This window comes from Martes martes, assembly GCF_963455335.1.
Source record: "Martes martes genome assembly, chromosome: 2".
NCBI lineage: Eukaryota > Metazoa > Chordata > Mammalia > Carnivora > Mustelidae > Martes > Martes martes.
Window position 1 is genome coordinate 205,397,979 of NC_137889.1, and position 13,129 is coordinate 205,411,107.

At 47.4% G+C, this 13,129-nt stretch overlaps 1 protein-coding gene across 1 annotated transcript in view; it reads right to left on the reverse strand.

The window, feature by feature from the left end:
- Positions 1 to 13,129, reverse strand: part of SCD5 (stearoyl-CoA desaturase 5) — a gene marked incomplete at both ends in the record, with an annotated part of 152,836 nt that overhangs the window by 50,845 nt on the left and 88,862 nt on the right. Inside the window, 1 exon segment of the mRNA XM_080796392.1 lies at positions 6,305 to 6,435. Coding sequence (XP_080652518.1) covers positions 6,305 to 6,435 — 131 coding nt within the window.

Here is a 13,129-nt window from a genome sequence, read left to right on the forward strand (position 1 = left end):
AAATACTCACCCCAGGCTCACAGACTGAGACCGAATCCTAAGACCATAGAGTGCCCCCCCATCTCCATGTCGACACTGCTCCGTATGATGACAGAACCCCAGTGGAGAGAACGGAGAGCCTTCAACCTCACGTTAAGAAGAAATCTCCAGGAAAATCCAAAGACAATGGAGAGAGAAAAACCAAGGACACAAGAGGAAATTTAAGCCCTCGACACCACAGCTACAGCACATTGTAAGCACACAGCCTAATTCCTAGCCAGATAAAGATAAAACCGCCCTCTACAGCCCTATTGCCTCGGTTCCTTTTTCCTAGTACATCACGTCCAGCTCTCAACAAACAATCGCAAAGTATGCTAAAAGGCAAAAAAATACCACCTAAAAAAGAAAAAGCAAGCATCAGACCTAGATGTGGATATGGCAGAGATGTTGGAATTATCAGACTGAATTCTTGAACAACTATGATTAATACACTAATAACCTTAAAAGAAAAAGTGGACGACATGGAAGGACAGCTAGACACTATGAACGGTAACGGAAACTCTAAGGAAAGACAAACGTAAAATGCTAGAAGTCAGAAGAGCTGTAACGAATGAAGAACGCCTCTGATGGGCTCACCAGTAGACTGGACATGGCTAAGGAAAGAATCAGCGAGCTCGAAGGTATATAAATAGCAACTTCCCAAACTGAAATCCAAAAAGAAAAGATGAACCGGAATACGTAGAAACCATAGGGCAGTTATAACAGGTAACTGAAACACCAGGAGGAGAAACAGAGAGAGAGAAAAGACAGAACAAACAGCAGAAAAATATTTGAAGTAATAATGACTGGAATTTTTCCAAAATTAAAGACAGACACCAAACCATAGATCCAGGAAGCTCAGAGAGCACCAAGAAGGATAAACAGAAAAAAAAAAAAAAATCTCCACTTAAGCATATCATATTCAAACTGCAGAGAATCAAAGGCAGAGAAAATAATGAAAAAAACCAGAAGGGAAAGAACACCTTCCCAATAGCGGACAAGTGTAGGAATTACACTAGGTATCTCTTAAGAAACTTGCGAGTTGGCATCTCATTGTGGTTTTGAGGTGCACTGGGTGTTATAGGTAATTAATGAATCATTGAACACTACGTCAAAAACTAATGATGTACTATACAGTGGCTAACTGGATCTAATAAAAAATAATAATAAAAATAAAAGAACAAATGAAGGACAATAGATTCTAGTTGTCCCCAAATAAATTTGAATTCCTAAAGATAAAAAAAAAAAGAAACATGCAAGTAAGAAGAAAGTGAAATAAATTATTTAATAAATGTTGAAAGAAAACCCTTGAAACCTAGAATTCCATACCCAACAAAGTTATTCACTAAGCGTAAAAGAGAAATAAAGACTTTCTCAGACAGGGGTACCTGGGTGGCTCAGTCAGTTAAGTGCCTTTGGCTCAGGTCATGATCCCGGGGTCCCGGGATCGAGTCCCAAATCAGGCTCCCTGCTCAGTGGGGAGTCTGCTTCTGTCTCTCCCTCTGCCCTTCCTCCCCACTCATGCTATCTCTCTCACCCAAATAAATAAATAAAATCTTAAAGAGAAACTTTATCAGACAAATAAAAATTGAGGGAATTTGTCACCAGCAGACCTGCCTTGCAAGACATGAAAGTTCTTTAGAGAGAAGGAACATGGGAGTGGTTAGAGACCCAGATCGACCTAAAGAAAGAAGAGCATTAGAGAATGAATAAATGAAACTAAAAGAAAATCTTCAATTTTTCCTATTCTATTAAAGATTTTACTTATTTTAGAGAGAGTGCTCACACATGCGGGCAGGGGTGGGGGTGAGGGGCGGAGGCAGAGAATCTCAAGCAGACTCTGCGCTGAGCATGGAGCCTGAGGCAGGGCTCGATCTCACCACCCTGAGATCATGACCTGAACCCAAACCAAGAATCAGACACTTAAGTGACTGAGCCACCCAGGTGCCCCCCTCAGTTTCTCTTATTCTTAACGGATCTAAGGGATAGCAGTGTGTTCAGAATAATAATAGCAACAATGTATTCAGTGATTATAGCTTATTGACAGCAGTGAGTAGGGGACAGGAAGGAGGAACTGGGAATGCTCTGTTACAAGGTCGCCGCACTAATGGGAAATGCTATCATGTTATTTGAAAGTGGCTTTGGGTTAGTTGTAAATGTACTGCGACGTCTAGGGCAACCACTACCCAACTGTAAAAAGAAGTGGAGCAGATATGCTAAAAGGAGAGAGAAAACAGAATCGTGTAAAATGTGCAGCTAAAACCAGGGAAGACAGACAAAAACAAAGAACAAGGGCAACGAGTAGCAAACAGGAACACAGTCGGCGTGAACCCAACTATATCATAATCACTTTAAGTGTGACTACTTTAAATAAACCACTTAAAGGACAGGATGTCACAGTGGGTAAAACAACAAGAGCCAATTCTAAGTTGTTCACAAATCACAGGGCTGGACATCACCCAAGAACACCCACGCGTGAGCCTGGAGGGTCCCCGGCCCGAGGGTCAGGAGATCGGTTTCAGTCTGGTCTGTCCACCGAGCAGCCGCGAGACCTTTCACTAGTCATGGACATTCTCTGGCCTCTCTTCACCCTTCTCTTTACCTTTCATTGCAAAATAAGAGGATTTAGACTAAATCCCTTAACCTCTTTCCAGTTCAAAATCCGGATCCTGAGTACCAGGATGTGATGAGAAACAAGGGCAGACAGGCAGGAAGCTGCAGCCGCCAACAGGTGTTTTTGCGGAGTTCACGAGGGACCCAGCTGCAGCCAGAGGGGGTGTGTGCCTGAGTGCGAGAGCACAGACCCAAGCCCGGCTACTGCCTGTGAAAACCGAACTCCTGGAGACCAGTGGCTGGCAGGAAAGTCCTACCCGGGCCCGTATTTGACTAGAAGGAAATTACAAGGAGTTTGCGAGCCACATTTTTGGTTGATTTGCACCTTACAGATCAGGGAGGACAATGGGCCAGAGAGGAACTCCCGGGCCTCTGCTGAATGTAAGGGATGGAGGATTTTCATAGCCCCTTATCCAGCCCCTTATCCAGCCCCTTAGCCAGCCCCTTAGCCAGCCCCTTAGCCAGCATTCCTGGCCCATCGTCATCTTTTTTTTTTTTTTAAGATTTTATTTATTTGGGGCGCCTGGGTGGCTCCGTGGGTTAAGCCTCTGCCTTCAGCTCAGGTCATGATCTCAGGGTCCTGGGATCGAGCCCCGCATCGGGCTCTCTGCTCAGCAGGGAGCCTGCTTCACCCCCCCCCCCGCCTACTTGTGATCTCTGTCAAAAAAATAAATAAAATCTTTTTTAAAAAAGGAAAAAAAATTTTATTGTTTTATTTGACAGAGAAAGAGAGACAGAGAGGGAATGCAAGCAAGAGGAGTGGGAGAGGGAGAAGCAGGCTTCCCGCTGAGCAGGGAGCCCCGATATGGGACTCGATCCCAGGATCCTGGGATTATGACCTGAGCCAAAGGCAGATGCTTAACGACTGAGCCACCCAGGCACCCCCATCGTCATCTTCTGAATGATCAAAAACCCCCACCTTTCCCAGGATCGATCCTGTCCCATGTACATACACCCTCTTTAGAAGAAAGAGGAGGGAATTGCAAACGTTTAAGCCCCACTGTTAAGAAGATTGTTCTTGAAGATCTCGTTTGCAGCTTCTAACAAAAACCCTGCTCATCTTCAAACACAGACCGCCACGGCATCATTAGTCCATTTTGGCCAAAGGCATGACCCCCCGGATTGAGAAAAGCACAGGAAAGCCCTTGAAATGGTCTTTAAAAACCCACGAGGACATCGAAGGGAAACGAAACCAACGACTCTGCATTAAATCGGGGTTGCAGGTCTGTACCCGACACGGACAGGTCATGGCACATTTCCACTCCCCCAGGCTGTTCTTGCCCCAGGGTTAAGTGGTCTAGGTCGACCGTATTCCTTCCCACTGACGCTGTTACGCACCGTGTGGAACCTGGCTTGATGCTGATCTTACAGATACCTCTAAGTGACATTGTTAGAAACCCCAGACCCACGACGTACTGACATTTCCACTGGGACATTGTAGGAATTCTAATATTCCACTAAATGGAAGGCTGGAGGAAGGCAAGGACCATGACTGTGTTTGCTAATCATTACACCCACTGTGCCTAGCTCAGTGCCTGGCATATAGTAGATGCTCAATGAATATTTGTTAAATGAATGAAAAAAAATCCACTGCAAATGTGGGCCTGAAAGAAGTATGCATCATTCAAATTTGATGATTTCTAAACATATTTTTTAAAAGTATTCATTTCTCATTTCTTTACAAGCTATCATTGAGTGCCTTTGACATGACAGGCACCAAAACAGAGAAATGAATGAGACAGCATGCCGATTCTCATAAAGAAGAGGTGGACCAATATCAGTGAGTGCAACTATAAGCTGGGCACTTTTTACTCATTATTTCATCCTTCCAACAACCTGTGAGGTAAACATTATTTATTTCCTCCGCCCTTGCGTATACGGGAAGAGAGACTTGCACAAACACCCACAGCCAGCAAATGACAGAGCCGAGAATTTATTCCGGGACCTGGGTGTTTCCCTCTGCAATGTACTTTCTCCCCAACGTAAAGTTAAAATCACAGTGTGATGTTCTGTTATGTGATGTTATGTTAAGGAAACTTAGGTTATCGAAAATTGAGTTGTCAGTAAATAGTTTCCTTGGGAAAAGAGAAATAAGAATTTTATGTTCTCAATTTCAAGTTATTTATGTTACAAAAATTTTTTTTTAATATAGAGGTGCTTTATAACCACATCATGAGAGTGTAGTTGAAGGCTAGAAATAATGAATTGCTCAAACAAAACAAATGAAAATTACCAACTTCAGTCCTAAATAACATCTAAGACCCAAGTCAATGAGTTTCTAAATGAGCATTGTCATAACTCATTGTTACAATAACCAAAGCGCAACACTGAGCTAAGACGACTGAGGTCAGAATAGCGCGTGGGCTAGTCCTCATCGCCCGTGGTGAGGAACAGAACACAAAGCCGAGAAGCTGCCCACCTCTCCTTTGTGTGCAACAGCTTTTCCCTGGGACCCTGGGACTAATTCCTAACTGCCCTTGAATCATAACCTGTAGACATCCGTAATAAGAACTGTGTTCCCTGAGCGATCGACTGTGCTGTATCCCACGTGCTTTATGAAGGCTTGAACCGCGGGAAATGAAACGAGGAAACGAAGCCTCAGACATGAGGGCAACCTGGGGGAATGCTCAGGGTCAGGCTGTGTCGTGGGGACGGGAGGCCCAGTGTGCAGGTGGCCACGTGGCTTGCGTGGTTGAGCATCACAGATGGGCTCCTGGGTTGCCTGTTTCCCCGGACCCTAAAGCAGTTTTGAGAATCACCATCTCAGAACTCTCCGGGTGAAGATGGCGAGGGGCCCGGAGTCGTCTGCGCTCACGTATCAGCAGAAACTCCAAAGCAATTGTTCGCACCTCCGCTCGCTGGATCCGAGGAGGAACCGGGGAAACAGAAATCCACAGTCAACTCAGAACCCAGCAGCTCAGAAAGTGCCCAAGCTGGCGGGGAATGTTCCACTACTAGACTAGTCCTAAAGGATGCGGCCCGATCCCAGGGCCACGAGGACCCTCCGTTACATCTTCATCGTTCCCCGCAGTTCCCAGTTATTCTGTAACAGCTGTGAGGGTGAAGTCATATCTGATTTTTACAGATGAAGAAACTGGAGACAGTAAGGGGTTCACAGCCCATCACAGTGAGACCCAAATCCTGTCTTCCAGCGCCGTCTTCAACAGCCCTGAGGGCGACCTCGGGGGTATGTTTTCTAGAAGCAACAGCCGGAGACTGGGACACTCGTTGGCCTATTACTGCTTTTAACCATACAATCTCCCCAGTTCCTTGACTTCAATACACCGTAGTTCTCATCTGTGAGTGAGGACACATGCGACACCCAGCTCCTGTGGCGACTGTGAGGGTCAAGTCCGACGCGCTGACGGCAGGCTCAGCACAGAACTCGGCCCTCGTTAGAGCCGGACGAGCGCTGAGGGGTTTCGGGCACGGGCTTTGGGCGGAGGTATCTCTTTCCTCCTCTGTGGTTTAGTATTCCTAGGGGTACAAAGCCCCTGGGGGACGTTTTGCCACGTCTAAAGCTACAAGGAGACAAAAACTTGGGACAGACAGGGAATGCTTGGGGACCCGAGCCCTGAGGCGGAATGACCACTCCACAGGGAACAGATCTGCGCCGTCCCCCCAGTGCCATCTGTGCCGGGTCTCTAAGCCGGGACGGACTCTCCGTCCCCGCCTGGAAAGCCACGGAGTTGGCAGCAGCCAGGAGCATCCTCAGGGGCAGCTTGGCCTTGTAGGACCTGTGGCTCCACCAGCGATGGGCACCGGCTGTCACGCCCAGGGCGTTCAGGAGGAAGCAGAAGTCGCAGCAAGACACCAGCAGGGACAATGTCAGCAAACGTCACAAGCTTCTACACACCCCAGGCTGCTTTCTCTTCTGTGCAGAGACGCTCGGGAAACGGTGTCCGGAGAAGAGTGCGCGACGTGGAGGAAGAACTGATAACTTGGGGAAATGCAGCCCTTGGTGCTGATGTGCAGCCTTCCTGCACTGGGCAGATGTGGAGAGAACTTTCCTCAAGGAATCTTGACCTTTGAACATAACTTTTCCTCCATCCAACAAATCTTTTATTTGCTCATGTTCCTTGACAGTCTTGATGCAAAGCCCTAATCACGTTAGTGTGTATCTGTAACGCGGCCGCACACGCCTGCTCTCGTGGTGCTGAGACTGATCTCCATGTCGCCTCGAAATTTCCACGCCAGGAAGAGTGTTACATGAAGACCATATTTCTAAGGGGCAGTACCATCCTCCTGGCTCCGTAGGCCCTGGTTTGAGTGGAATCAGGCCAGACTTAAAAGCAGTGAGGTCTGGCTCAGGACCGGTAAGAAGGAGAATAGAACTGACGGCAGGGTCACCTACGATTTGGCTTCCGAAGGTCCCACTTACACCCACACCGTGACCTGGAATCACAGGATGGCCGGGTGGGGGATGTTGTTAAAGCCTGCGTACGTGGAGCGTGTTGTCCGCCTTAAATGTATTATCCTTAAGCCTCACGACACACAGAACCGTCCCACTTCACAGCTGAAAAACTGGGTCTCTGAGAGTTAAATCCTGCACGTAAACCCAAGTCGACCTCTTTCCAAAGCCTCTGCCAAGAGACCCGGAGCTGCCCTCCACGTGGCAGCGGCGGGTGGCTCTTTATACGAAGACTTGGGAGAGGTTATGAAAGCATGGTGTGGAGGGGACGCCCGGGATCCCCAAAACCGCGATTCTGAGATGACCACAACTACAATACGCCCACACAATGCTGAACGCCTTCCTTGGACTGCCTTACGAAAAACGCCTCAAATAATCCTATATGGTTTATATTTTACTAGACCCATCATATAGATGAAAAAACCAAGGCTTTTTCTTTTGTATTACGTTATGTTCGTCGCCATACTACATCATTAGTTTTGTTTGTTTGTTTGTTTGTTTTTAAAGATTTTATTTATTTGACAGAGATCACAAGTAGGCAGAGAGGCAGGCAGAGAGAGAGGAGGAAGCAGGCTCCCTGCTGAGCGGAGAGCCCGATGCGAGGCTCGATCCCAGGACGCTGGGATCATGACCCGAGCCGAAGGCAGAGGCTAAACCCACTTAGCCACCCAGGCGCCCACATCATTAGTTTTTGATGCACTGTTCCAGGATTCATTGTTTGTGTACAACACCCAGTGCTCCACGCAATCCAAGCCCTCCTTAATACCCACCGCCAGGTTCACCCACCCCCACCTCCCATCCCCCTGCCTTCTAAGCCCTCAGTTTGTTTCTCGGAGTCCACAGTCTCTCGTGGTTCGTCTCCCTCCGCTCTCCCCCCTTCATTTCCCCTTCCTTCTCCTAACGTGCTCCCTGCTCTTCCTTGAGCTCCACAAGTAAGCGAAACCGTATGATAACTGACTCTCTCTGCTTGACTTACTTCCCTCAGCATAATCTCCTCCAGGCCCGTCCATGTTGATGCAAAAGTTGGGGATTCGTCCGAGAAAACCAAGGCTTAAAGAAGTTAACTAATTTCCCAGTGTCACAGAGCTAGGAGGTGTCTTTGCTAAGAGTCAAACCCTAGTGTGTCTGAACCAAGAACAGAGCTCCTGACCGCTACACTCCACTCTGCCTCTAGGAGACACCAGCTGGGTTTTATCTTTACTTCTCTATACTCCGCCGTCATCCTTCATATTGGACCCTAATCTAAATTTAAAAGTGAGCTGCTTCTGGGCGCCTGGGTGGCTCAGTTGTTAAGTGTCTGCCTTTGGCTCAGGTCATGACCCCGGAGTCCCTGGCTCTAGTCCCCGCATCAGGCTTCCTGTTCGGCGGGAAGGCGGCTTCTTCCTCCTCCACTCCCCCCTGCTTGTGTTCCCTCTCTCGCTGTGTCTCCCTCTGTCAAAGGAATAAATAAAATCTTAAAAAATAAAATAAAACAAAATAAAATAAAAGTGAGCCACTTCCTTGCCTTGTCAGACAACTCTAAATCAAGCTATAAGCAGGTGGGATCAGGCAGATTATCCTGCACAATTGCCCCCAGCGCATGGCACACACAGGCCCTCCGTAAAGAACTGGCAAGCGATCAACTGTGAGTCCATCACGGAACAATTGTGAATGGCACCGGGACAAGACGCATTTTTGGGGAGCCCATTATAGCACTTCTTTAGAAGAATTACTAGGGTAACTTCAGTGTCAATATACATATTTAAAGGTAGAACCATATTACATCTCCCAAAAGTCAAGTCCTACTGATCTTGGTTTCAGTCCATATTTATATGGGTCTAAAAGCAAGACTTGACCTTGGCACTAAGATTAATGAGTCTCTGAATACATGCGGTTTTCATGAAGTTGACAAATCATTCCTTACTTGAAAGGTTAAAAACAGAAAAACAATCTGCCCATAAATCACAGAAAGTCACAGTATATGAAAAGCTCTGGTCTTGTTGCTATAATTTAACCTTGATCATGAGTCTATGAAATGGACAGCATTTTCCATGTCATCCCTGGCCTTCATGTCTCTACATACAATTTTTTCCCAACTGTCAAGTAGTTAGGGAACAAGTGAGATCTATAATGGAAAAATTCAATGTGACCCTGTCTCCCCAGTGGATTAAGACTCTGGACCTCGGCTGCAATGAAGTAAATTCCAAGACTCCATGAAAGACACTGGCCACAAAAGAATGCATTTGGTGTACGGCTCCCAGACCGGGCCTTATCACAGATGACGGCATCGTCTTGTCCTATTCGGAATCTCTGGTGTTGCAGGGATAGCTTGCACGGCTGGTCTGCCCCGGGCAGGAGTGGCTGCTCGTTTGCACGGTCCTTCTCCTGGCAACAGGAGTGGGGCCACGGAGCCCAGGCCCGGCCCGGCGTAGACGCCCCGGCGGTAAACACCTGACCCAGCCCTTCTCCCCCTTCTTGCTCAAAGACTAAAGGTCACACACCAAGGTACGACTGCGATAGTAGAGAATGAGGCCAAGAGAGTAGGACATGAAGATAGCGGAGGTGCCAACAAGAGTCAGCAGGAGAGCTGCCCGCCCTGGCCTGCTGGTTGCAGCTCCCCGTTCTACAGCTCCTTGGACCCTGTGTGTCTCCTGGTATTTCTCCTAGTTATGGGAGCCAACCAATCCCTTTTTCTTACTGAAGCTAGTTTGCTCTGGATTTCTGATACTAAAATTCTGCAGAACCTCTAAGGAAGAAAGCAACCTCTGGCCATAGCCCAAATGAAGACCAACTACAAACTCCCTGGCTTGAATATGAGGTTGTCCTATTAACAGGACTCAGTTTTCCAATTTGGATAGGGCTAATTTGAGAGGTTCTCTTCTCTGATCTTTGTGGATATTAATATCCAAACTAGTTTTCAGATGGATGTTGGCTAGTTGGCTCTGAGACACTAAACTATTCAGACACAGAATTGATAACTTTGGGGGAAGAAGGAGTAACAAACAGTGTTAATGGCTTTATCAAATAGCTTATACCTTGTAGAGAAGGGAGCTAGATCAATAGAAATCAGAACCACAAAATTGCCTGGTAAGCAACAAACACATTTATTGGTCTGGGTGCAAACAAGAGTCATCAATTCTGGTTAGCTCAACCCAAAAAGAAATGTACTAGAAAGGTACTAAATAGCCTACAGATCTCATGGAAGGCTTGCAGGACGGTTTTGGTACAGAGCCTCCAAGATGGCCCCAGTGCTCCCCGTCTCCTGGTAATCATGGCCCTGTATCATTTCTTCCCCTTTAGTAATGTGCTTCTTTCTTTTTTTTTTCTTTAAGATTTTATTTATTTATTTGACAGAGAGAGAGAGATCACAAGTAGGCAGAGAGGCAGGCAGATCAAGGGTGTGGGAGGGGGGGAACAGGCTTCCTGCTGAGCAGAGAGCCCAATGTAGGGCTCAATCCCAGGACCCTAAGATCATGACCTGAGCTGAAGGCAGAGGCTTAACCCACTGAGCCACCCAGGCACCCCTAGTAACCTGCTTCTAACCAAAGAATATAGTGATGTTGAGGGAATGTCTGTTCCATGATTAGGTTACAAAAGATTGTGACTTCTGTTTTGCTAGTAGAGTCTTGTGTTGGCTTTGATGACGTAAGCTACCATACTGGGATGGCCCATGCAGTAAGGAAGCGAGGGTGGCCTCTAGCCAACAGCCAGGGAGGAAATAAGACTTCAGTCCAATAATCCTCAAGGAACTGAGTCCTGCCAAAAACAGTGAAAGTGAACTTGGAAGCAGATCCTTCCCCAGTTAAGCTTTCCGATAAGACAGCAGCCCAGGCCACACATGGCTGCCTTGTGAGAGATCCTGGAGCAGAGGCCCCAGCTCCAGCACTACCCGGATTCCTGCTCTACAAAACCTGTGAGAAGGGCGCCTGGGTGGCTCAGTGGGTTAAAGCCTCTGCCTTCAGATCAGGTCATGATCTCAGGGTCCTGGGATCGAGCCCCGCATCGGGCTCTCTGCTCAGCAGGGAGCCTGCTTCCCCCTCTCTCTCTGCCTGCCTCTCTGCCTACTTGAAATCTCGCTCTCTGTCAAATAAATAAAAAAATCTTAAAAAAAAAACACCTGTGAGAAAATAAATGTATGTTGCCTTAAGCGGCTACATTTTGGGTTACTTTATTCTGCAGCAATGGTTAACAAATGTGAGACTTCAGTAGCAACCTCATCTCAAGGGAGGGAAGGTACAGTTTAAATCCTGGTTTAAGAACAGGTTGCTATCTGCAGGGACCAAAAGTAGATTCGTGTCTGAAGGGGCTGGGAGGGCAGGGAGGGGAGTGGGAAATGACTGCTGATGGGTACAGCGTTTGGTGTGAAGTGTGATAAAAATGTTTTAAAACTGGTTTTGATAATGGTGGCACAATTGCATGAATATAATAAAAACCAATGAATTATATACTTCAAATAGATGAGCCATATGTTATGAGTTTATAACTCAATAAAGCAGTCATTAAAAAAACTATTACTGAATTCCTATTAGACTTTGTTATGATGCGTATTTTCTCAATGTAAAATAAAATAGACGTGTCACAAAACAGAACGGAACGAAACAAAAAGCAACCATTTGCCTAGGGTGCCACCACAGGCATCATCACCTCTGCACACCCGGCACCACCGGGCCCTCGTGTCATACCGCGGCCCCTTCAGTCTCCCACAGCTGCCGGGAAGCGTCTCTCTTTGACCCTTCGCCTGTGTCTGAATCTATCAAGAGCCAAGATTCCGAGGCAGAAGCACCTATTTGCCCGTGCGCGGGTCGCGAGCCCAGCTCTAGCTGCCGGCGACAGGGGGAGACTCCACAGTCCCGTTAATTTCCACGATGGAGGGCAGAGCCTCCCAACTACGCTGAGTCCTCAGTCGGAGCAGTGTTTAGAGAATTGTTGTCGTGAGCCCCTCTGGACCGCACAACCACAAAACAGTCCTGGAGACATGTTAAGAACCAAAAATTAAAACTCCCTTAATTCTGGACCTGCGGAGGGAGAGATGGGCAGCTTCCCTTGAGACCCAACCGCGGGCACTAGACAGACGCAGCAACCGGCAGCATTCTTTAACGGTGCGTTTTGTCTATTTCCCTCTATCACCAGCACGAAAGCTACTAAATAATAGAAATAGCTGTTATCGACCAAGAGCTTCCTGCGCCGGGCCCTGTTCTCAATAGTTTCTGCCAGGGGCGCCTAGGTGGCCCAGCCGGTTAAGCATCTGACTCATGATTTTGGCTCAGCTTAACCTCGTGGGTCATGACCTCATGAGTCATGGGACTGAGCCCTGGTACAGCTGCACGCTCAGCAGAGAGGGCCTGAGATTCCCTCCCCTCTGCCCCTCCCCCCGCTCATGTTCTCTCTCTCTCTCAAATAAATAAATAGATCTTAAAAAATAAACAATGTATACACAATAACTCTTTGAATACTCGCCTCAGGTCTAGGATCGGTAATGTGACTTCCATCTCATAGACGAAGGCAATTAAACAGAAGTGGCGCGGCCGGGTTGCAGTCTAAGGCAGGAAGAGCCCACGTTCAACACCTCCGTGGGCTGCTTGGCCTCTCGGGCTTGCCTTAGTTGCAATGAGAGGAGAGGAGCCTTAATTGCAATGAGAGGAGAGGAGCCTGACTGCGTCACGTCCTTTGAGTCGGCTCAAAACAGCTCAAGACCCTCGTTCTGTGTTTTGCCTTCACCCGCTGTCGAGTCCACTGCCACGAATGCCCTCACCATCACTCTGCATCCAATTCTGCCTCAGCTCGCCTTGGGAGCACCAGACAACCCAAGGATTCACGAGACGGTTTGCTGAGCTCCTCTTATAGACCGTGCACTCAGCTCGAACGGGGTCCACCAGGCGGCCACACAACAATGGGCCTTTGTCTCCTCGAGTTGGTAGGAGTTTGAAAAGTAAGTTATTTACCATATTATTATAAACTATAGCAAGTGTTGCAGAAGAAACAAACAGCATAACATAAGAGAGATTAAAAGAGGGATAATTTAGGGGCATCTGGTTGGCCCAGTTGGAGGAGCATATGACTCTTGATCTCAGGGTCGTGAGTTCAAACCCCACACTGGCTATAGAGATT